Source organism: Paramisgurnus dabryanus, chromosome 20 (genome assembly GCF_030506205.2).
Source record: "Paramisgurnus dabryanus chromosome 20, PD_genome_1.1, whole genome shotgun sequence".
NCBI lineage: Eukaryota > Metazoa > Chordata > Actinopteri > Cypriniformes > Cobitidae > Paramisgurnus > Paramisgurnus dabryanus.
In genome coordinates, this window is record NC_133356.1 from 2,981,655 (window position 1) to 3,008,213 (window position 26,559).

Here is a 26,559-nt window from a genome sequence, read left to right on the forward strand (position 1 = left end):
ACTTAAGTCTGTGTCATTAATGTTAATCAAACAACCTAAGACAAAGAGAAATTCACTTTTGTAGCTCTGAAAAAAAATCTTTTTAATTCATACAATAAAGACAGTGTTATAATTCACTATTCGGGCAAAAAAAAAACTGGCTGGTAAAAAGTCTCTGTGGCAGGTGGATTTCTAAATCCACCTGCCACAGTGGCTGGTGGTCAAAAAAGTTAACTTCAGGCCCTGAATGTGAAGTATGGCTATAGACCGTTAACAGCATTACGACGTGATTATGGTAAAGCGGCTTTTTTAAAGCTAAGTCGCGGTGTGCGCTGCGCTATAAAACCCATTCATTTCAATGGCTTGCGCCGCCCGAGGGTGGCTTGCACTGTATTTGTTGTTTTAATGTCTTGTTTTTGCAAGTTATTGTTGCTATTGCATGAGGAGGGCTTAGGAGAGATTAGAGAGCACGTGATACAAGGCAAAGGATTTTTTTCCAAACATTTATTTATTTGGAATGCCAGAAGAACATATTATTCAAAAATGTTGTTTGCCAAGCTATGTTTTTTATTTTACTAGATGAAGTAAAAAAGGAGTCACTAGGAGAAGTCACACAATACCAGACGTTTCAAAACTTCTTGTAAACCTTCATCTTTTTGTCCTCCAGTTCTTTACTATGGCTTCGTTAGCTGGGATTTTACACCCCGAATTTCAGCTGAGATGTCCGTGGTGCTGAACTCAAGCTCATCAGGTGTTAGTAGATCAGCCCGCACCTCATCAGCTCTGCTTATTTGCGAGTGCGACCCTGAACTAATTTGTGACCCTGAACTAATTTGCGACCCTGAACTAATTTGCGCTGCTCTTAGTAGATTGTGTTGGAAATCTCCAATTTAATTGTTATTTAATTTATACCTTTTTAGTAAATAACCCGCAGATATTACGACTCCCATTGGCCGCTGTTTTCGAATTGCGCTCTCGCTCTAATTTGCCTTGTTTAGTAAATCTGGCCCTAAGAGTGTAGTATCAGGTTATTTTTGGTCATTAAAGACAAGTAACCTGAAGAAAAGATCATGAATTAAAGATGGATCATTTTCACAAACTCTTTCCTACACTACACCAACTCGACCACAGATGGACTGGGATCAGATAGCTGGCACGTTGGCATTGCTTTATATGGAGACTAGGAGACCTTAGAGCATCACTACAGCTCTCATGCATGCCATTTATCCACAGCCTGATGCCGGTTTGTAATTTGCATCTGCCAAACATTCCTAAAATACATGCAAATCTGTCACAGAGACTTTGAGCAAATAAATCTTCAGAACGGTCAAGGCGAATGGTGAAGGTACACTGTAATTAAAACAAAGCTTTGCATCAACCTATATTTTAAAACTGGGATGTATAAAAGACCTCTTGATTGGCCTCTAAGCAGTTTTCAAATGGTTGGCTCTGCATGCAACATTCAACAGGGCCCTGAGATTGTGGTGCCCACAGTGATTTGGGTGATTAAGATGTTTTGAAGTTAATGACAGAGAAAAACGTGGCTAAACAACATCCTGAAATCTACTCTTAAAGAGTATCCCACCATTATTTGATGTTATTTGTGGAATTGTGAGAAAAAATGTATATCTTTAAGTTCAGATCACGCACCTGCATGATGTAGTCTCCAGGATTCACATCCGTGATGTCGATCCACTGACAGTCGATATCGTGGCGGTAGGTGTCCCAGCAACCCACCGTAATCCCTTGATCTCCATAATTGTAACATGAATATCGTTTGTGAAGTCCTGATGTAAAAACAAAAACAGCTTTGTGCGTTTGATCTATTTAACCAAATCATGGGCATTTAAGATTTTCACGTCGCTGTTGGTTTACCTTCGGGGCAGAAGGTGTCCTCCAAACAGAAACTGGCTTTGTGTCCCTCAGCCACACGACTTCCATTAAGCGTTAAGAGGTCATAGTGAGTGAAGACTTCAATGCTGTGATAATGCCTGAATAAACAAGATTATAATCAATTTATGCTTATGAATCCCATTTCATTCAGTATTGTCATGCAAATCCTGTAAAGATAATTAAACCACTGGTTCAAATTAATCTTATTCAATCAATATTAAAGATATGAACAAAAATAAATTTTGACAAACCATTTTTGATAAGACAGAGACATTTATTTTGTTGGCAGCCAGCAATCATTAGCGTGTAGCTTATTTAATACAACGGCAAGAATAACGCTAACGTTAGCTGTTTTCTAGTGCCGCTGGGTGAAAATATTTTCAAGCCGAGCTCAAGACATATTTCAAAACGATGCTATGTTTTAGTCAACAAGACACTGATTAAGATGGCATAACATTGGTTTTGGTTTCTTACACACCCAACTCAGAAACCAAAAAAAAAAACATATGATTTAAAAATGTACTTACATGCCACCAAAACACTTTCATTAATAACTTTATGGAAAAACATCATACCTTTCTATAAATTTGTGGAAGATCGTCTTTTGGCAGCGTGAAAACAATTTGAGAAAAACAAATCACTCAACCCTGCGCAACAATGTAAACGGTCCGTGTTTCAACGAACTCTGCATTAGTTTTTTCCCCGCGCACCCCTATATTTTACATTATGTAGGATGATTTTATGTAGAAAACAGTCAATTACAAATAATGATTTTAAAGGCCCACTGAAGTGCCTTGGAATGTGCAGCATTATTTGATGTGGTGATCTCATTTTAACTAAAACAGGAAGTCAGAACAGAATTATCGAGAAGACCCTCCCCCTTTTTTATAATAACCAATAGGGTTTCATTGATGGCACAGTCCACCAAAGACATACTGCATCCAAAGAGCATTTAATTGGACAGGAAATTTGATGAGAAGTTGAAGTGTAGGGTGATGTCATAAACATTTGAGACTTTTTTGTGCACGTGCCAAACTGTAGGTTTTGAATGCTTATATCTTCTGTATGAAATTTTTTCACTTTATATTTATTCTTAAGCCTAACATAATATACTAAAAGGAAAAAAGTTTAATTTTAATTTCATGGGGACTTTAACTGTGATGTCACAAATAACCATATCTGACCCAACCATGTGTTGAAAAGTCAGTACAGGTAATTTAAACCCAGTGGTTGGGTTTGTTCATATTTTACCCAACCATGGATTAAAACAATCCATGGTAGAGTTTACAGTAGGAAAGCATCACTATTGCTTTTTTATACTTGGGTATTTCCCAGAATTCGGGCCTATTTATGTCCCCAGGGTGTAATTCTATTAAAAACGAATCAAATCTAATAAATTTAAGAACCATTAATTAGTATAAACAAAAACAAGTCTAGACTTTTTTATGGATGCTCTGACTAATAATTTTATCACATTTTATTGGCGTTTTGTGATACAATATCTGTGTTTTGTTGTTGTCCTTCACCAGAGTTTTCACATGTCTTGCCATATCTCAAACATTATTTATCACAAATTAATAAAAAATATATGCACATGAATTAAATGTTACTTGAACTAATAAACTACATGCACAGATAACGCATATATATATATATATATATATATATATATATATATATATATATATATATATATGCATTTTGTACTTTATTTTGCGTAATTTCTACCTGTCCCATGGTTTAGCTGTCATTACCGACACACTCTGCATAAAGGGACTTCCCCACTGTTTTTTCATCAAAAGTTTATTTGATAGCCATGGTAACCTAATGACATAGTGGAGCACATGGATTTCAAGCTGCAAGACTGATGCCTTGATGTCCAGAAAAGTAAGTAAATCTACTCTTTATTCTTTGTGTTGGGCATGTACACTTAGAATGCGTCATTACCATATGTGTTGTATTTCTGTATTTTTAAACATTTCTGAAATATTTGTATCACTTTAATAGTTAAAATGGTGTGCATTACATGTAGAAAGCTAGCTACACTTGCTTAGTCATCATCTTAGCTAGTAGGGGTAGTTTTTTGACAAAAATGTCATTACCAGAACAGTCATTACTAGCACAATACATCATTTTGCCAATAAATTATGTATAAATAACAAAGCATCCTACAATTATACATTTCTGACCATGTATTAAAAAGTTTTGATATATTACATTCACTTAAAATAAGCTTAGATTCCAAGCCAGGGTAGATTGATGAATCAGAAATTTAGATGCGTAAATGACACTAATTCATCTTGCAAGTAAAAATCTCATTAAGTTCAAGATAAATTAGATTACATGTGAAACCACAAAATGTTTTAAAAGCACTGATTTATCTTTTAAGTTTTATTTTTTACATTCGATGATGTGATGGTAAAGACACATTTACTTGACATAGTTAAGAAAATGGCAAAAAAAATCATAAATATGCTTATCTTATGGTCTCACCCAAGCTCATAACGTCGCTTCTGACCTAAGGACTGATAATTTGATGTATTCCAATTAGTCAAATTTGGAATTTTAATTTTCAAAATTGCAGCAACCCAAATTGGCTCTTAATCTGAGAAATACCCTCTTCCTGTATAGATTTCGATTGGAAACAACATTATTGAACTGACCATTGTAATGCTTTATGCAATGCAACAGCCTATTAACCTCACAGAACACCATACGTTATAACATCCCGACTGATTGTATGAGCAGGTTGTGGATTTGATTTCCATACTGATAAAAAACATTTTAATGCACCATAAGTGTGCATAACAATATTATAGCAATCACCCGAAACACCACAGAGTTTTGCACCTCTCACATGTTTAAGATCTCATCTATATTTCCATCTGGCTGGTGAATATGAGAACAAAAGGTGACTGTGGACCGCTGCCTAATGACCTCACTGCTCCTACATGAAGGTGTCGGCCGCCACAGTGCTGCCCATTACAGGAAGTTGTTGTTATGCTGACGAAGTAGCGTTTACAGGTCTGTTTACTCAGTTCGGCTGAATGGACGGCTTTCAAACGCCACGCTTGCTTGTGTTGTTTCAGTAGATTAATGAAAGGGGTTTGCCCCACGACCCACAACAGCTCACCTTGTTCCCACAGAATGGCTTTGCGATCATTATAAAAACACGCAGAGGGAGTGGAGGCAGCTAATGAATTTACACAGAGACCTTGTTATGTGGTGACATGACAAAACTGTGCTATGTTGAGCAAAGCCTCACCTGTGGCACTGGTGCCAGGTCCAGGATTCGCGTGACGCGCGGGGACGGAAGTCGGCTCTGCCCAAGTTCATGATTCGTGAAGAGAAGCGCAGAAGTCGCCGGTGACCGTACGGCCAGTTCATGCGGCTGGCAGAAGAGGAAAGACAGTTCTCCTCGTGGGCACAGGTAAGCAGGTGCAGAGGTCTGTCCTCCAGGTAAGCGCTCTCCTGTACAAGCTGGGCATCCAAAACCAAATCCGGTGCCGCTAAACAAAGATGTTGATTTATTAGTGTGGATCTCTTTTTGGTGTGAATAAAATAATGTAGATTTAAATAGCTTACTTTCAGAACAGGTGACGCCGGCTGCTTTAGCCCCGCCTCCACGCGGGCAGTGAATGTGACTATTACGACGACACTGCTGGATGGAAAGTTCAGTTCCTACGCAGTGAGTCCCACTCAACACCACTTCCTGTGCTGCAGGGTCACCTTGCCAGTAATAGGTGTCCTATACATTGGAGAACACATTTTATTTCTCTATGCATTTAGTTACTAAATATGTTTAAACTTTTATACATAATTGTGCAATTTTTGCCATTGATGATTTTATGACATGTTACCCCGACTGTAAACCCATGTATGGCTTAATAGATTAACACTGGGATTGACTATATGAATGCAAAATTAAAAACAGTGCAAATGTATAGTTTTAATAAACTTTGAAAAAAAAATTTCACTCATAGGCCGCCATTTGGTTTTCATCACAATGGGTGCAATCATAATCCATTCTATTAATGCTACAACGAAGTGAACATGATTAACAATTGTTCAATCAGTAAAAATGTAAAATGACGAGAAGATGAAAGTTATAAATGCACACAAACAGTAGGTGGCGCTATGTGGTCTTGACACCTGCATGGCCGGAGAGTGACATAAATGATGAACTATATAAAAAAACGATTAAAATAAAGGTCAAAGGGTGGGAGTGGGAAGTAAAACATCCTTCCATAGTATTTACTATAGTAAACTGTAGTAATATTTCACGACAACCATTGACCCAAAGTATGCGCGAAACATAATGGTGACCTGCACAGCTTAAAATGAGTATTACATGTTAGGATTTTTTACAGTAATGAAAATATTGCATGTGTTTCTATCAATAGATTTTAGTAGTAGAAGGCAAATAAAAAGAATTAACGCATACAGGTACCCTTGAAAGCTGCGAAACTTTTGCCTCTATATAGCCATAACACTACAGGTTACGCGTGTACTGTATTTATCTTCAGTGTCGGGCGTAATGCATTACAAGAAACGTGAATTACGTAATAATATTACTTTTCTGAAGTAACGAGTAAAGTAACGCATTACTTTATAAATGTACACATTAATATTTTAGTTACTTTTAAAAAAAGTAATGCGAGTTACTTTTTAGTTTAATTAATTTAATTTAAAAATAAAATAATGTACTGAGTTAAACTGAACATATTAACGTAGAATTACGCACTCTGTGCTCCTAAACGGGAACAGTTTGAGTCAGAAACGGACATGGTAGGCCAGAGCTTGACATATTTTTGCGATCATGAAAAACACCTGCAAGGCCTGAAAGAGATCAAGCCTCAGCCAAGTAAAGCCCGATTTATAGTCGTGCGTAAGCTCTACACCGTAGGTTATCTGTAGTCTGTGCGTAGCTCTGCGTAGCCTGACGTGCACCTCGCAAAAATTTTAACAGCGCGTCAGTTCTATGCGGACCGCAAGCGCTGTGATTGGTCAACCAAAACCCTTCCCGTCAGGTAAAAAAACTGCGTCATAGGTATTTCCGTTTGCGACGGTAAAAACAAGATTTGCTAAGTTGAGGAGTGATTTAACTAAAACTGCAACAAAAGCCGCTGTTTATTTACTTCCATCATTGCTGGGCTTCTCAAATCATACACAACAAGTTGCTGTTTCTTCTTCGTTTGTGGGTTAATTTCCCAAGCTTCTTCTCCTTTGACGGTCGCGCTGCTACTGTGGTAACTGCCTACCAGTAAGTAACGCAATTAGTTACTTTTTTGGGGAGTAACTTAATATTGGAATGCATTACTTTCCCCAACACTGTTTATCTTTATGTGTAGTTTACATTTTCAAGCTTATTAGGGTAAGGGAAAGAGACAGTTTGATCAGAATTTTTTTATGAACTTGATCAGTAACTGATATTTGTTTACTTTTAACCAAAACGTTAGAAAAACACTAGCCTCTTTCACACAGTAATTCTAGTAAATTACCATGAATTTACCAGAATGAATTTACCAGTAAATACAAAAATGTGCTGTTCACACATGCAGTGACGTTCCGTCTTTTTACCAGTAAGACATCATTCACACATCAGTATCAAAATACCGGTAAACTCGGAGAGAAAGCGGAAGTTACCTGTGGCGCACGGCCGCGAGCTCTGTGTCGTATTTGTACACAATGGCGGGTTATGACTTAATATCGTCTGTCCGTATTTTGTTGTTTTCACATCTGTGGCAAACGGTCGCGAAGTTGCTCGTGACCAAGCAACATTGCGTTAGGCGGCGTCAAACGGAACCTGTGTTTGCACATTAGGCTTCACAGATGGTGTGCTTAGGACGTCGGCAATTTGGCAAATATATGGTAAGCTGTTTTAAACAACTTTGAAGAAATGTGGATGTTAACTTCAGTTGTGCTCGACTTTTAAGCAGCATGGGTGTGGAAACGAACGTAAACAGTGCGGTGGTAAACGCGTCATCTGTTTAAAAATGTTCTGATTGGCCGATCTGTCAGCGCGGTCTGACATCGTTCGTTCTAAATGCCGGTAATCCTATATTTTTCGTTCACACATAGCGCTTACCGGTAAATTACTGGTAATCTTACAACCTGTTTTACTGGTAAATTGGGAGCACTGATTTACCGGAAAGGTTCTGTTCACACATGACCTGTTAACTGCAATTTACCAGTAAATTACCAGTAAAGACTGTATGTGTGAAAGGGACTATTGTCAGGTTCAGACCAGAGACTTCCTTGCATTACAGTAATGAAAATCGAAAGGCTAAAGGGTGTCGCACACCGGACGCGCAGCTCGGCGCCGCATCGAGTTGCGTCTCGGACAACTCGGAGGTGTCGTACACCAGAAGTGCACATTAAATAGCGCGAGCTTAGTCAGATAGCGTCTACTTCAAAATGCAAAATATACGTTAGCAGCCAATGTTAATGATTTGGGACAAATATGACGTTATTTAATGTTAAACTATGTGAGTGGCGCTCTGTGGCGCGACAGGTATTTGAGCAAATTCCTGAGTCGTAGCTGGGCGCCGCGGACAGGCGCAACATGTCTGCGCTGGTGTGTATATACTCATAGAAAACAATGCGTTTGAGTTTTTTAGAACTACGCGGCGCTGAGCTGCGTTTCTGGTGTGCGACCCCCTTAAGTGTGCTTCTTTATCATGAAAGTACTGAAAAAAAATCGTAATGATCTTAAGATAACTTCTTTATGCAAAATATACATTTTTGTATAAACTACTGTTCAACAATTTTAGAAACAATTACTCTTTCTTTTATATATATATATTTGAGCATCTTCAGTGTAGTCACCCTAGGACTTGAGTTTGCAGTAATGTACTCTTGTCATTTTATCAAGCAGCTTCTTGAGGTCTCACCCCAGGTTTACTAAAAAGAGTTCCTATCTATTCCAGACTCACACTGACTACTGTTTCTCCATTATTAAGTCCAAGTCAATTAAAAATAATATGTTGTCACAATTATATTTTTGTCTACAAAAATATACAAAGTCTAAAAACACATAGTTTACTGCTTACCTGTCCCACCCCATCACCTCTACAAAACAACTTCTGTATAAAACTAATGTTCTCCAGAAATATCCCACCCTTAAAACATGCACAGCTAGCTCTCAAATACACACCGACCGAGGCAACCAAAGCAAATAAAAACAAGAGACATTCAGGTGATATTACTGGAAAACACAACATTCTTCAGGCGTCTCACCTGATGGGCACGTGCAGCGAAGCCGTAGCCCAGCTGTCTGCACACCACCATGGCTTCATTTATTCCCCAGTTCTCACTGCAAACCGTCCCCCATCGCTTTCTGCCCCCGACCTCCACGAGCACCTCCACACGACCCTCGCCCGTGTCCCTGCCTCCTGCCAGCCGCACCTGAAATGCAAACACAATCACAAAAGAGAAAAACATATGAGCATGACCGATATGAGCCATGGCAAAATAACTTGGGGCTATAAATGGGGCAGAATCTTTTCTGGATCATTTTGAATGTATTTATTTTTGCACAAGGATGAAGAACTCTTGACTCTATTATTTATGGGTCAAACTGCTGCAAGTTGCTTACTGTGGTTTCCAGTCCTGTCTTAGGAACATTGCATTTGACCGAAGCATCCCGGTTATGTTTAAACGTCCAGGGAGGGACTTCCTGGAAGAAACAGTCCAGAATTGAACGTTCTGTGCCTGTGCACTTCACAGAGTTTATATGGATCGGCCCCGTTCCTGTAAAACAAACAAACAGTAGATGTCACTGGAGCTTTGCGAGTTCAAAGTTACAAATGTAAAACAAAACAAAAAACAAACCCGTTTGGGTACTTTCCCTCATAGAGACCCTTGTCTTAAAAAAAATTATGACAAATCCCGCCCTAGCAACTGTTGCCAACCACCATATTATCATTTGGTTCAAAATTTGTTTTAGGACAATCTTGTATGCTTGAAAACACAAATTACCAAAGTACAGTACGTATGTGTATTTTATTTATTTTCCAAACACATGCAGTGGATCAAACTCAAATCTCAGCAAGTTTGAATTATTTCAGTGCACATTTTACTCCTTATGAAACACAAAAGATCAAAGAGAGAGTTGGCGACTGGTCGTTTAGTACTTTCTACAAAAACACATAGTATGCATGTACTGTAGTATAAAGGACTTGAACACCTGTGAGGGCCATGTGTGAGTCAAATGCAAATCAAAGGTCTACGTTTGCTCCTTATCATTGTCTTTATGTTGTATGGAGATGTATGGAAAGCACCTTCAAACAGCTGACACACTTCATTTCCCTCCTTGAAAACATCACAACACTTTTCGCCTCAATTGTGACCCTGCATGTAAAATCCAGTCTAACGTCTCAGTCTAAGATTATAAGCAGTTTAATTTCAATCATTGATTTCAATCTTTGATATGATCTTACGCAGTCAGTATTAAAAATATAATTATATTCTATGTAGAAAATGGTTGTTTCTCAATGTGCGTTCTTCAGCGATCTTGCGTCCTCGCTTTACGTCATCATCATTAACCGTCAAAATTCAATTACAATTCTCAAGAATGCAAGTACAGAGGACGCTTGAAAATACATGAATGTGTTCTTGATATCGAGGATGCATCGAGTGCAGACTTGCGCGCTGAAAACGCTTTACGCCCTTGAAGTCATTGTGGCAAAACAATGGTGGAGGTCAGGTGACCAACAGGAAGATCGCACACATCTCAAATCTCACACGTGCACTCTGTGTTCTCACGACCTTCTGAGTTCGTTCTTCCAAGGTCACCTGGCAAGACCGATCTCCACCAGAATACAAGTCCGTTTTTTGCATTGAGAAACAGCCAATGTCTCGTGTTACGTATGTAACCCATGTTCCCTGAAAAGGGAATGAGACGCTGTGTCTTCCTAAGCATCACTACGGCGCACAGCACAAGTTCCCTTGAAAGGGAATGTCTTGGATTACGTATTTAACCCTTGTTCCCTTAAAAGGGAATGAGACGCTGTGTCTTCCTAAGCATCACTACGGCGCACAGCACAAGTTCCCTTGAAAGGGAATGTCTTGGATTACGTATGTAACCCATGTTCCCTGAAAAGGGAATGAGACGCTGTGTCTTCCTAAGCATCACTACGGCGCACAGCACAAGTTCCCTTGAAAGGGAATGTCTTGGATTACGTATTTAACCCTTGTTCCCTTAAAAGGGAATGAGACGCTGTGTCTTCCTAAGCATCACTACGGCGCACAGCACAAGTTCCCTTGAAAGGGAATGTCTTGGATTACGTATGTAACCCATGTTCCCTGAAAAGGGAATGAGACGCTGTGTCTTCCTAAGCATCACTACGGCGCACAGCACAAGTTCCCTAGAAAGCGTAGTCTTGGATTACGTATTTAACCCTTGTTCCCTTAAAAGGGAATGAGACGCTGTGTCGCCGTAGTGACACTTAGGGAGATGCAGAACGAGTTCCCTCAAAAGAAAACAGTAAATCAGCAAAAAATGACTTTAGCCACTTTGACCTCAGTTCTGAGAAGCCAGTCACAAAAGATTGGCTGATGTCCAAACAGTGAATGTATATTTTTCTTCAAAGAGAAAATTACATATAATCAAAGACGTAACCAAATATCCAAGATAGGCGTTTACCAGACGTATAAATGCAAGTCATCTACCACAAAACTGAATATTGGGGGTGACACATCCAGATCAAAAGTGGCTATAGCCCTACTGTACATATAATAGATACAGTACAGAATAAAAAGACCAAAATACAGGTTGTACCAATAATCTTAGAAATTTATATTAATAACCAAAAATCTAAACAGTTATAAAGACCAAAGGATTATCACATGTCAATAAAGGCCAGGAGAGTAAGTGGAAAATGAAAGCAAAGATTAAGTAGTCCAGAAGCGGCCGATGCAAAGGGAGTGACTGTACAAAAGCGTTTCACTAGACTGTGGTTTATGGAAAATGGACATTTTCTTTTCCCTAAAATTAAACGACATATATATTTGGCAATTTCATGCGATGACTATAATCCCTATTTTAGGAGCAGATTAAATGACTATAAAAGAAATATTTCGGTCAGCATCTGTTTAAAGTCAGTGGAAGAAACGCATGCTTGCATAAAAAAAATAATATACATCTCTCTCTATATATATTGTGCATTGATGGATGTCTGCTTAACGTGTGTATGTGTGTATATAGTACATATGAGAAAAATTATGACTTTGTTTATTCGTCTTCAAAGAGATAGATTGTTGATTAATGCTACATTGTCTATCAAAATGGAGTGGCTTGAGCTAGTTTCATGATCAGTTTGGATAAAACTCATTTTAAGATTTTGTTTTAGAAAATTGAAAGCATTGAAAGCTACAGGCCATTCTTTAGAAAATCAACCACAGTCAAGTCCATGTAGTTTAACTGTCCAGCGTTCTTCTGTCACCATGTGCTCATTTCTGTCTCTTTTTTTACTCTGTATATGTTTTTGTGGCCTTGGCTTTGCTTGGGAAATTACACACGACTATAAAGTGCCTAAAGACCTCTGCTCAACGTAAGGGCTTAGATCTCCATTCTCCCGCCTCTGTTGGATCAGAAACTTAGCTAGTGGAGTAACTTGCTAATAAACTGAATGGTATTAACAGCCGAATGCAGTTAATCTATCTGACAGCTGAAGATTTATTGATTAACAACCACCAAACCAATATATAAGGGAACAAAGTCACGTCATGTCTTCACATTTTTCCAGAGAAGCAAAGATTGGCATCTCTCAAGTGACACAACCACAAGGAATACTTTCACTATCATAAGGACAAATCTAGCTTCATGGCTTGTAGAAAAATTTCTCACCATTTGCAAAACGTTTCCATTTTTAACTTTGCTTCTGGTACAGTTCAGTCCATTTACTTTAATAACAGTCTGTTGCAACAGTGTTAATGCTGTAGGTTTTTAGGGCAGCCCTTGCTGTACCTTTTGCTCTTTACATCAAAATCATCACTTTCAATCCCAAAAATCATCTTAACCACAAATTACCACTGCACACTTTCACTTCTTTGTATGCTGCTGGCACCTACTAAAATCCCATTTTTGAGTTACACCTTATTTCACATCCTTATTTGTGAAAGTCATTTTTGTGATTTACTGGCTGTTTTGATGAAAACTTTGATGCTCCTGATCTGGTCACAATTGTTTAAAAAAAAAATGCACTTAAAAATATAAAGAGTAACGTGCAATGTCTGTTTTTCATGAAGTCTCGAGTAAATTGCTACTGTCATATTTGTCTTTGGCAGTGAAATATCCTAATCCTGTCAGACGGGAGCTCTGAAGGGCAGCGAGTCTCATCTCTCAGCCAAACTAAACTCCCATCCACATTGAATCTGAATTCAACCGAGAATCACAAAAGGAAAGTTTCTCATCATTGTAAATGCTATGCAATGCATGTTTTGCACCTGACCATTATGTTATTGCATAATAAACACATCGCCTTGTGCTCCACATAGTCAGCTGGTATGTTCAAGTGCAGACACCCATAATCCTTAAATAAGCATAGCTCACAATCTTCCTCTGAAACCTTAACTGTGTCAAACTCAGCGCAAATATAATCCCCTTAGTCATGATTCACCTTCTTCCCAAAACACTAGATTATCTCAAAGCTGACTACAGGAAAAATTATGTCATTATGTCATTTCAGTCTGTTCCTCAGCTTCAAATGTTTAATTTTCTTTTACCTTGGCCCATGTACGCTCCAGTGAGAGCCTCTTTGGCTGTGCCGAAGCCCAGCTCTCTGCACACAACGCTGGCTGAGATACGGTCCCATAGGTGGTCAACCACAGTTCCCCACTTCCCTTCTCGCAGAACCTCGACTCGACCTTCTCCCAGACGTGGCCCTGCCTTTAGACGCACTGGCAACTATATAAGGAGGCAAAAACACAGCAGGTCACAGCAAGGTTTTGCTAAATTAAATATATAAACCCAAATAAGCTGGCATAAGATGGTTGCTCAGTAGATATGTACAATAATACACACTGTACATAGTAGATTTGTTTAGATGGCCAGTGTCACAGTTTTTTGTTTTTGTTAGGGGGGTTTACCTCCACCGGATGAGGGGCCTGAGGTCTCCCAGAAGACATGCGGGCGAATTGAGGTCCTGGTACGCAGCGGGCCACAGCATGCCGACCGTTTTTACATGGACCCGAGCTTCTGGGGATTGAGAGCTGAGCGTGGCAATCTGCTAAACTCTGTTCGGTGCCCAGACAATGCAATTTTTCAACCCAGAATCCCTTCTTTTTAGCCATTTGACTTAATCTGGGAGATAAAGAGAGTCAGCAGGTGTCAGTGTACAAAGGTCAAGCGTTTTGGGTGGTCAAGATTATGGGTAGGCGATGTGACATCTTATAAGTCATGAGCCAGACTATATAAGATTATAGAAAATACAACTTAAACAACATGTAAGCACAGGCAACAGATTTGGTATTGTGATGGGTTGCCACTTTATACCCTAAAACAGGGGTCTCCAACCTTTTGTGAGCAAGGGATACCACAATGGATAAAACAATCTGGAGGGTTACTTTTTTGAAATAGCTTGTTGATATGTTTAATCATTGTTTAAAATGTTAACATACATAAAAGAAGCCAAGATAATATTACATTTAAAAATAAATGTATATTAAAATTGAGACTATTAGGAGAATGTGGTTTGACGGGCAACTCACAGACTCCGTGCGGGCAACCTGGTGCCCATGGGCACCATGTTGGAGACAACTGCACTAAAACTAATCTGTATTATTGTTGTTATTACATAAAGAAGTTAACGTGATTTTACCTGGTTGATGAATCCTTGACTTTCTTATCCCATATTTTTCTGCCAAAGAAAAAGAATTTACAAAAAGGTAAAAATTTGTGCCATTCACGACAGCATGACAAACATACAGAAAATGAGTTACAGACCACATGAGGTTTGGTCATAAGCAGCAGCTACAATAAATCCTCAAAAACTCAAGGCCTTGAGCAGTTCATTAGGAAATTAGGAAAATGAAAAAGACTAAATCTGTGTGTGTATACTGTAAAAACATCAACACATGGGTGGATTATGTTTAAACCTTATTTATACTCCAAACTAAAGCTTCATCTGTCTCGCTATAATACGACAATAATAATAGATGGCACACAGACGTAGACGTCTAAACACTCACTCGTATGTTTTAACTTAATCTACCACTAAATGAGCTTTCAAAAATGTTGATCCTATAAACAGATATTTCCACTGGCAGAAGAACGAGAACAGCAAGACTTCCCAAAAACAAACTGCGAGGGAAACCGAGAGAGAGAAAACGAGAGAAAATGAGAGAGAGATCCATCTGTCTGTGTGAACATCTACTATTAATGCACTTAAACACAGCGAGACATTATATCATTACCATCACTGTCATCAACACCATTATCATCTAAGTAAATGTGTCTCGCTTTGTGATGTTAAAATACTTTTTTCCTACCACAGCTCAATATACAGAAACAACTATAGTAAAACATACGTAGGTTGATTTTCCTGGAAAGTGTAAACATTGTGGTTTTGTGGTGCTTTCAACATTGTTCTGTTTCTTTAAACTTCCCATCAGGACCGATATATCATCACTGACTCAACCAATGCTGGAAGTTTGTGAAAGATAGACAAACTGAACAGGACTTTAAGATCCATCCATCATTTTCCCCTATACTGTGTGTCACGTGGATTGCTGGAGACGATCCAATCCAATCCAATCCAATGCAATCCTATCCTATCCTATCCTATCCTATCCTACAGTAGATGGACCGAAGCTATACAGGACAGTAATATTTGTGACCCTGCATGTGAAAACCCATAAAGTCTTTTTTTTAATTAACTGTTCCTAGATATTGTAAAGACCATTCAGTGAAAATATCATCTTGATGTCTTCAATATTGACTGAGTAAGATGATGTCAAAGATTCAAATCAAACTTTGATGCTCATAATCTCATCTCTTTCACAGACAAGGTCACAATTCAGTGTTTAAAAGTGGTACAGAACTGACACACTTAAGTTTTAAATGAGGACTTAATATCATATCATAATATGTATAATTCTTTATTTATCCCCTGGAGCCGTGTGGATTTACTTTTGTGAATGGATGGATTAACATTTTTTGGATTTGAAGGAGCTGGACCCCATATTCATTTATAATAAAGATTGGAAGAGCTAGGACATTTTCAAAAATATTTGATCATTATGTGTTCGTATGAAAAAGGCAGCCCGTCTCAAGAAAGTTTGTGCTATATTCACGTAAATTTTTTATTCTTTTTTTGTGATATTGTCGCGAATTTTTGCTGTTTTCGTGATCGTATCACGAATTTCTGTTTACGTGTCATTGTCACGTATTGGTTACTCAACTGTTTTGTCCTATTTTCTTACCATTGACGCTTTGGTTTAGGGTAAGATTTACATAAAATGAAATCCTTACCCAAACCCAGCTCTAACCCTAACGCGAGGCGACAACGGTTTAAAATCAGAAAATATAAAAAAATTAATCCGAAAAAATTGTATAAACCAATAGTTAAAATGACATCCTTACCCAAACACCAAATCTAACCCTAAACCGAAGCGACAAAACCCACTCAGGATTGGTTGAGTAACCAATAGGTGACAATGTAAACAGAAATTCGTGATACAATCACAAAAAATGTGGATATTCGTGACAATATCACAAAAAATAATCAAAAATTTACTTGACTATATCACAAAATTTCGTAAGACTGGGTTGGAAAATGATGGACATATGTATCTCAGGTGGCTTCTGGGCGAGTAAATCATGGGGTCATTTTCATTTTTGGATGAACTATCCCTTTAAAGAACATTTTCTTATTCTGATCCATCCAAATGAAATTAAAGTGACAATATCAACCAATAAAAATGAAATTAAAGTTAACTTCTGTGTGGGATTTTCAGTTTAATGAACTCATAAAATAATCTGGATCCTTCTACCACATGTCACTCTGTAGTAACTTTGTAGTAACTCACTACACCAAATATGTCACTACGACTTACTCTCATGTTGTTACAAACCTGTATACATTTCTTTGTGCTAATGACCACAAAAGAAACCTATCCGATCATGAGCCCCATTCACTTCCATAGTATTCTTTTTTTCTACTATTGAATTCAATAGGGCCAAATCCCTGTGATTTCCACATTTAGTTGTCATTCAAAATCACTTTTCAGTTTCATCAATATTATATTATTTGAAACACTTGCAGTTGCTGATTTGATTTACAGCCTTGTTATATATTCTGGGATATTTATTTGCCTTCACTGTAGGACAGGACAGAAAAGTACAGGGTGGAGAGAGAGGAACAAGACTGAACTGAACTCGGGTCACCGAATGTGCATCTGAGCCCTGCCTTTCATCAGCACCAGAGCTGACTTACTGTTAAAGTGAATATATTATAAGATTTGTGGTTTAGTCTGAAGAGGTGACGAGAGGAGATAACGTCAGTTTAACATACATCTCTTCAGACAACAACAGTCTGTTGTTTCTTTCATTTGTTCTGACAGACGTTGGCACTGAAATACCTGCTCATGTAATTAGTCTGAGAGTTCCACCCTCACTTTACTGCTGAACCAAGTGAACTTAATGATAGAGAGAGAGAGAGAGAGAGAGAGAGAGAGAGAGAAAGAGAGAGAGAGAACAATCATGCTACTGTTTTAAGCATTAGTCTATGCACACACAGTTTTACTTTCTTACTAGCTCTCAGGAAATCTGCTGGTTAAGCATTTAAGCAACAACACCTGCTATATTATGAACAGTGTTGGGGTTAACGCATTACAAGTAAGTTGCATTATGTAATAACATTACTTTCTGAAGTAACGAGTAAAGTTATGCGTTACTTTATAAATGTACACATTAATATTTGAGTTACATTTTTAAAAAAAGTAATGCAAGTTACTTTTCAGTTTACTAAGTACTCAGACAAGTAACAAAAAGTAACGCAAAAGTAACTTAAAAGTAACATAAGTTTTACTTTACATGAAAAGTAACTAAGTAACGCAATTAGTTAATTTTTCGGGGAGTAACTTAATATTGTAATGCAATAATTTTAAAAGTAACTTACTCCAACATTGATTGTGAAAATTTCAAAATCCAAGGTAGCCCTTTGTGCAGGCACTCTTCGATTTTTGGTAGCCCGAAATTAATGCAGGTAGCCCAAATAAAAAATACATTATTTTTAATGTAGAATCTTGATCATTCCTGGATTTCCATGCAAGCCATTTGTTCCTGCTCATCTCCACACTGTACCTACACTGTAAAAAAATTCAGTAGAAATTACAATGTTATTGCAGCTGGGTTGCCGGTTATTTACCGTAGATTTACATTTTTGTTATTTACTGGCAAAAGTTCAAAGTTAAATACATTTTAAATATTAACAAGTCTTTATCTTTACAGAATAAAACTATACAATAACAGCCTCATGCAAAGCTTTCTGGAAACCAGAAGTCATCATCGACCTTTTTCTGTTTTTTGCATCAGATTTTGTTTCCCAGAAAGTTTTGCTTGATGCTGTTTTTTTAGTTTTACTCTGTAAAGACAAATACTTGTAAAAGTTTAATATTCATTTAACTTTGAACAAAATGTTGCCAGTAAAAAACATAAATGTAAATCTACGGTAAATAACCGGCAACCCAGCTGCAATTTCTATGGATTTTTTTACAGTGTACTCATCATTTAATAGTCGTTCAATGGGTCACAAAACTCACACTTGGGATCATAATTTTGGATAATTAATTATTAGATAATAATTTGGATATTTTTTCCGATCAGAAAATAGGGCCTACTTTCGCTTTAAGGGCGAGTTCTGTACAGAACCACATATAGCCTAAATTAAATAATCACAAATAAGATTTTTTTCTTAACTGATTATGTTCACTTCATAAAAAAAATAATAGTTTTTACAGGAATACATGTTGAGATTGTTTTGCGTGTATGTGTCCGGTAAAAACATGAGAATGAATTTTGTATGCAAGCATGTATGTTGCTTGCGGGTACAATCATTTCAGTCCATACCTGTAATGTTTGGTCTATATTTTGTCATAGCAATTCTTGACAATGATATTTGATTTACCCTGAGCTACAGTAAATAGCAACAGCATAGCATTTTCATCAGCTTACAGTAGGCTACTCCTCCTGTCTCCACTGTGCTCTTGACTGGGATTTACGACATAACTGTCAGCAATTTTGCAATTCTCTTCACTGCAATCTATATCATGTTTAAGCTTGCTGCGGGACATTTCACTTGTTATGTGATGATAGTAATGACTGACAAGACGACGGGGGAAATTGTGTGCATCAAATCCAGAGCATCAATGACAAATCAATACTGCAGCTCACAGTACAGTCTGAGCGATCACGAATGGAAAGTGAAACTAAAAAGCGAGCGTACATTCAAATGCAATTTCAATATAAATCCAATGCCAAATTAAATAAAACATAATAACCCAACCAAATGCAAAAGCATTAAAATCTATTTTCCTCCCTAAGATAGCCCGACGGGCAGGGCAGAGATACATTTTGGTAGGCTGACTGGAAAGCAGCAATTTTGTGAGCCCTGCATTCTTGGGTCAAATATGGACAAACCCAACAGTATTTGGCTTGAAATTAAGACAATTTGTCATGATCCTGTCAGCTTTGTATGTCTTTTGCCTTGTTTCATGTGACAGGATCATGGCAGCCCTTATTGTTGTCTTGTTTTTGTGTGGAGAGTCACATGGCCTGTGTTTTGTGTTTGTGTGCACCTTATTTCCTTGGTAATTATCAGTTTTGTCTGTCCTCGTTCCCTAGTTTAGTTCTCCTTTATTTAATTGTGTCTGATGTCTTGTCCTAATGTCCTGGATCATTGTGTGTCCTGTGCCACACCGTCTTGTCTTGTTTTGCCCTGTCATGTTGTTATTTGAATTCTTGCCTTGTTTACCTCCTCGAGGGTAATAAAAGTCTGTTTGGTTAAGAGCTGTCTGCAATTGGGTTCTGTCCTCCCCATTCCTGACACAATTGTTGTGTTTGTCCATCTTTGACCAAACTATAAATGAACAAGACCAACTTGAACAGGACCCTAAACTTTAGCAGATTCACTGATTATAATGCTTTATTTCTTTTAATTTCTACTTTTTTTCTAAACCAGCAATCCTAAATGCAATAAAGCTATTAAAATTAGCAAGTGTCCACCAAAACATCACAAATTAACTTTAAACTAGAACCGAAACGTTTTCTTAGAAGATAAAATATTGCGCTCGATTTAGAAGTTAGTCGAAGGATAATTGAGTCTGAACTGTGGCTTCAAGTCCTTAAATTTTCATGATGACAGAAGAAGAGTGCGTCTCGCTGACACAGCAGCCAAAGGGCCCGGCTATAATTGTAATCCGTCTTCCCTTACTCGCCAAAAAACGTGGAAATCTTCGGAGCAGCCCAACATTTAATTACAGCATCTTCAGTGGAGGATCCAGAGGCAGCGCGTAAGGGCGGGACGACTGGCGATCTCCGAGATGCTGAGTGGGCGCGTGAGGAACTCTTCAGTACATCTGCCATTGCCAAGTCTGGAGTCTGCACCAAACGCACGTACTACATGGTGAGGTCAGGTGCTGGGCCCGCTCAGCCAAATGGAGATTCCTTGGAAAGCCACTGGCTGCTCTGTACGGTACGCTTTAATTTATGATTAAACATCATCTTCAGGCTGCCCAACATGTCTTTGAGTCATGCATAAATGAAAGTTTGCATAGGGGCTCCTGTGACTTGAAGATAAGGAGCAAATGAGCTCAGATAACTTAAACCTGTTGTCAGTCTTTTCTGCAATCTTTGTGGCTCCCAAAGCAAACTCTGCATCTAAACGGCAATAGGATGACATTGACCGGACAGCATTTGAAGGCATAGTCGACCAAAATGAAAATTAGGACATTAGTTACTCAACCTCATGTTGTTTGAACCCCCCATTGTCCTTATTGTTCTTCAGAAGCCAAATTCAGATTGCAATATCCACAAGAAGAGAGTAGAGGACACTTAATATAAGTTGAATGCAGTTATTTATTTAACACTAAATTATCATTTTGATGCTTGAAGGCTTTTCTGCACTGCAAAAAATTATTTTCAAAAAAAAAATTCTTAGTATTTTTTGTCTTGTTTTCAGTAAAAATATCAAAAAATTCTTAAATTAAGATGCTTTTTCTTGATGAGCAAAACGAACCAAAGGAAATAGGTCTTTTTTTGTGCATAAAACAAGCAAAAAAAATCTGCCAATGGGGTAAGCTAATTTTTCTTGAAATTGTCTTGAAATTAGTGTTAAAGAAAAATGTTCAAGATTTTTTTGCTTACCCCATTGGCAGATTTTTTTGCTTGTTTTATGCACAAAATCACTTAAATTTGATATTTTTGGTCTAAAAACTAGACTTATCTTCTTGGGTCGTTTTGCTCATGAAGAAAAATCTTAATTTCAGGATTTTTAGATATTTTTAATGAAACAAGACAAAAATACTAAGAATTTTTTTCTTGAAAATCATTTTTTGCAGTGTACTACCTAGGTCACCATGCATTCCATTAGTAACCAGAAAACCCCAAATGAAAAACAGCAAAATACATTTGGGGTTCAAATGACATGATGGGGAATAAATTCTCATTTTTTTTGCAATTTTTTTACTATTGTCACTTGGGTTAAGGGTTAGAACAACTTTTAGTTATATAAAAATGTCATCCTAACCCAAACCCCAATTCTAACCCCAACTCCAAGCGACCATGGCTTAAAAATAGACAAAAACACAGGTATATTAAATAACCTCCTTAAGCAAATCTCAGATCTAACCCTAAACCCAAGCAAAAATGGTTTAAAAAACAGAAAAAATTGAGAAACCAATAAATAAAACGTCAAATGTGTATTGCACGATTTTCACACTTTGTGCTATTTATACGCATCTACATGAGACTGGGTTGCAACAGACACAGATCAAGACTCATCTGCAGGCACGTATAGCAAACCTATGACTTTAAAAAGCTTGGGGACCACAAAGCTATAAGATTAAAGTGCTGCTTTTTATAACAAGCTCAACATACCCAAACCTCATCCATATGATGGGAATGAAATAGCTGTGCTGTATGTGTGGTTACTAAACCACAGTGGCCTCCAATGGGCCAAGATGAAGAGAAAATGACACATAAAAGAGAAATCCATGTAATTCAAACTAAATGATCAATCCCATCAGTCAGATACTCAGTTAGATATCTACAGTTATTACACGGCTCCCTGGAATGCTTGATTCTGATTGGTCAGTTGAGACATTTGCAGGTTCGTTCTTTTCAAATAATAACCGCTCCAAAGTAATAACGCATAGCCGGTACTACTTGTACGATGAAAATCGCTCCGCGCCAATAAAGATTACTGTTTGGTGCCATCTTGTGACAAACACTGGAAAACCACAATTAAGAATGGAACATAGAGCAATAGAGCATGACAGCTACGAAGCCAACACACAAAAAAATACAGAATGGGCATTAAAACTTCTCAAAGACTGGCTAAAAGAGAAAAAATGGAGACAAGTATGAAGCAGAGGATCTTAATAAGGTATTACGATCATTTTATGCATCTGTGCAAAGTTTCGCGGAAGGATAAAAATGTTAATTTAAAACAAATATGCCAATAAAATGTTTCAAATTCATATTCATGTCCAGTTTTTTTCTTATGTGGCAAGTAGCCGTGTAATAAGCGGGATAATGTAGAGGCAGCCGGTAGTTATTGGGAAATAAGCCCCTTCAGTGTGATACAAGACCCTCCGCTCGGGGCTTATTTCCCGATAACTACCGGCTGCCTCTACATTATCCCTTACATATACAGTATAAAAATAAACATCCTGTAAAAATATACAGTACGTCCTGGCCATGCATAACCATAAGAAGAAGCTTCAGACATCAAACAGTGCATTTAGGTATCTTACATATTTAATATTACATATGCGGTTGTTGAGTATTTTAGCTTAGCAAACTATGCATCGAATATACAAACAGTTGTTGGAGTTAAGAAAAAACATACAAGAGAAGGTCAATGGTGTCAATGAAACCGTTAAGCAAACCTGAAACTCTCTAAAAACAGACACTTTAAAGGTTTTAAATGGATGCCTCTTTACAATAACAATCAGCTGAGACATTAGACCCACTCACTTAGACCTAAACGCTGTTCATTTTGGAAAAGCTGAAGATGGTATCAGTAGCTTTGAAAGATCTTTTAATCATTGCTTAAGTACTTAGGTTTGTGAAAGGTGCCTGGTGAATAGAGATAAGAGAAACAGAAGTGATATCCCAGCAAATAGACAAGGTCAATCTTTTTTACTTCCACCTACGTTCACAAATAAACATCTTTTTGTCTGTAAACACAAACTCTTCATATACTGTACTGAATATATCCTACTGTACTCCGTCCAATAAACATCTAGAAACCCTCCCCAAAGAAAAATCTATAGGAACTATTTGGATCTTTTTTTTTTCAAAAATGTTATGGAGTATTTTTATATCACCCCTATAAAAAATATGATGACTTGGTAATTGTTCAAACTGGTTTCCCCTAATGGTTACAAATTAAAAAATGTTGCAAGGGTTTGACTCGGGATTCACAAGTTGCCAGGTTTATGGCTTCAGCCAAAATTTTGTTTAAAGTATTTAGTAGAAAGTCAATTGGATATTAAAGAAAGTAGAGCTGTAATTTTTGCTTTGGTGACATCAGAACTGAAACAGGAAGTCAGAACGGAATTATTGAGAAGACCCTCCCCCTTTTTCTAAAATAACCAATAGCGTTTCATTTATGGCACAGTCCAGTAAACATGTACTGTAACAAAACATAGAGGCCGTGACACTTCAGCGTCTAAAGGGCATTTGATTGGACAGGAAATGTGATGAGAAGTTTGGGGTGATGTCTTTTTTTAGCGCACGTGCCAAATTGTAGTTTTTGAATGCTTATATCTTCTGTATGAGAATTTTGTCAGTGTTTTGGACCATATCAGTTTATATTGATTCTTAAGCCTAACATATTTATACTAAAAGAAAAAAGTTGAATTTTAATTTCATGGGGGCTTTAAGATGGACTAAAATTATGATGGCATTTTTTAGTCATTTCTTTGGTGTTCGCAGTCACGGCTACACTATATTTGAAATTAATTTGTTCCACGCCGCTTTATAATTGTGATATTATATTTCAGATATCCGCCTCTAAATGGCATGCAAAAGGAAACAAACTGTGGTTGGTCTTCTTACATGACTCTCAGGATTTCTATGTCTGTCTTTGGGTGGTTCTTTGCCAAAAAAAGCTCTGGTCTGGAACTGGTGCGAAATGTTAGGCTTAATATAACAGGAACTTGCTCAGTACCGAACCTCAGAGTCACATGGACGTGTGTTGTTTACTATTGAGTTAAGAGAACAAAGCTTACTTGTAAGTGTTGATGTTGGGTTTCTCAGCGTCAGGAAAGCCCAGCATTCCACATACGACTCTGCTGCTGTTAAGACTCCAGCCTTTATCACACACCTGTCTCCATCTCCCAGCGTGCTTCACTTCAACCACGCCCTCGGTGATAAGCGCACGCCTCTTTGTAGCCGTCAAAACCGGCCGCAGGCGCACTTCTTCGATCCTCACCTTGCGGGCAGACTATAGGAAGAATATTGAAAATGCATGATAGCACAGCTAGCTCTCCAGGTATTGGTACTGACCAAGTGACAGATGTACTACAAATAAATCTCACCGGATTTTGAAACTGCTGTCTGGAGAGCTGATCCCATCCCGCGTTATCCTCCGAATGCCCATTGCCTTGCCTCAGATGCGCAGGTGACCTTGAACTGGAGTAAATGTCCTGCCAACGGTTCGAGGTGACTGCATTTGGTCTGAGAGCAATGGTGTGCCCCCTTCTGGACGTTCCTGGATGCACTTGGTCCAGCCGTCTCTCTGGACTACAGACCACCCCGAGGTCCTCGGAGTGCTTACAGTCGTTCACACCCCACCCGTTCGACTTGCAGTCTTTCAGAGTTTTCTCTGTCCCATCGCACCTCACGTTATCCATCCAAATTGGGCCTGTTGGAGATGTGTACGGTTATTAATGCACAATGAGAATGTGTTTGTGTCATGGCTATACTATTATATCTACAATACGCATAAAGCTAAAGTCTACATACAGACGACTCATTATGAGTTAACGGTCAACTGGGAAAGAGCTGTCACCCCATCACAAGCATTACAACAGAGCTCGAGTGAAGCTGTCTGAATGGCTTGTTTTAGGTTTAATTGCAGTGTTGTCCTGCCAACTAAGTGTTATACATGCTTTGGGTTAGTGGCTGTCTTTATAGCTGCCTTAAAGTGAAATTACAGGGAGTGATTTTGGGGGATGTAAAGACCAGTAGCTCTGTGCACTTGCACTGCTGAGAAAGTTATTTAAACAGCAATGCATCTTCATAGACAAGTGCACTCAAGTCTTTCACATAATACACACCCTACTAAAAAGTCAAGCTGGTGTAGCAGGCGGGATTGTGGCCAATTTCTTATCTGGTCAAACTGGGAGACCAGCTGAGCCACCAGCTTAACCAGGATGGGGAGTCAGCTTGTCTTCAAGCCTAAAAGGTGTCCAAAACCAGCCAGCTTACCCAGATAAACCAGGCTGGGAGACCAGCTAAAACCAGATTACCCATGCAGGCTTGTTTTAGCTTGTTTTTTCAGTATAAAAATATCTTAACCTTAAGAAATATTTTAATTTGTAGTCGTTGTAGCTTATTTTTATGAGTGTTTTGATATGTTCAGTCATTTTGAAGTTTTCAGAGGCGCCCTAGTGGACCTTGGTTGAGAAACTGCTCCAGACCTTCTGTCGTCTAATGTCTGTTTCCAAAAATGTCAGGCTATCTGGTTTAAAAAACCTTCAGCATTCACAGAATATTTCTGTTGCACAAATGTTTCTTTAAAGAATCTACAGACTTTAATGTTTTTTGAAGAAATATGTTGGTGGTATTATATAGATATATTAACCTTTTTCCCTCACTGAAGAAAGACAAATAAATGCAAGAATGTTATATCATTCATAACCCAAGGTTTGAGTGCCAGTGTGATGTTTAAATTTAACGAGGAACTTTACTTACCCTCTCCTTCTCCATACTTGGCACTGTGCGCCCATGTTATGCCACTTTGGAAACCCAGTTCCCTACAAACCACATTGGCGAGTTTAATATCGACCTCGTCGTCACACACGGTACCCCACGTTCCGTTGTGCAAGACCTCCACGCGGCCCTCGCTTTCGCTATGGCCGTTACCTGCCAGACGCACTTTGGCAGCGGGAGCGCGCGCTGAATCTGGAAGCGAGTCAGAGCAAGCGAACAGGAGCGCGAGGAGGAGCGCGCACGCGGAGCAGACGGACAGATTCATGACTGCGCACATGTGAGGCTTCTGTAACATAAGAGAAGAGGAGACAGTGTTACTAACATTAACTTTAATTATACAGAATTACGCAGTGATGCTTTACATTATCCTTTTAAAACCAGATGATATAAACCACGTGTGTGCAGTTTATTGAGGGATCATGTGATATTTTAAATATAAAATGTACTTTTACAGAAACACTTAAGACAATAATCATTATTATTATTATTATTAAAAGTCACATGCAATAAAACAAACAAATCTA

General features: G+C 38.2%; 1 protein-coding gene across 1 annotated transcript in view; it reads right to left on the reverse strand.

Annotated features, from left to right (window-relative positions):
• Window positions 1-26,559, reverse strand: part of loxl4 (lysyl oxidase-like 4) — a 33,611-nt gene that overhangs the window by 6,514 nt on the left and 538 nt on the right. Inside the window, exons 2-13 of the mRNA XM_065296037.1 lie at window positions 26,018-26,321; window positions 24,640-24,965; window positions 24,331-24,545; window positions 14,694-14,732; window positions 13,963-14,176; window positions 13,600-13,780; window positions 9,470-9,624; window positions 9,112-9,279; window positions 5,458-5,620; window positions 5,138-5,381; window positions 1,855-1,970; window positions 1,630-1,766 (exon numbers count right to left, since the gene is read on the reverse strand). Coding sequence (XP_065152109.1) covers window positions 1,630-1,766; window positions 1,855-1,970; window positions 5,138-5,381; window positions 5,458-5,620; window positions 9,112-9,279; window positions 9,470-9,624; window positions 13,600-13,780; window positions 13,963-14,176; window positions 14,694-14,732; window positions 24,331-24,545; window positions 24,640-24,965; window positions 26,018-26,312 — 2,253 coding nt within the window. The 5' untranslated portion in view covers window positions 26,313-26,321. The remainder of the gene's footprint in view (window positions 1-1,629; window positions 1,767-1,854; window positions 1,971-5,137; window positions 5,382-5,457; window positions 5,621-9,111; window positions 9,280-9,469; window positions 9,625-13,599; window positions 13,781-13,962; window positions 14,177-14,693; window positions 14,733-24,330; window positions 24,546-24,639; window positions 24,966-26,017; window positions 26,322-26,559) is intronic.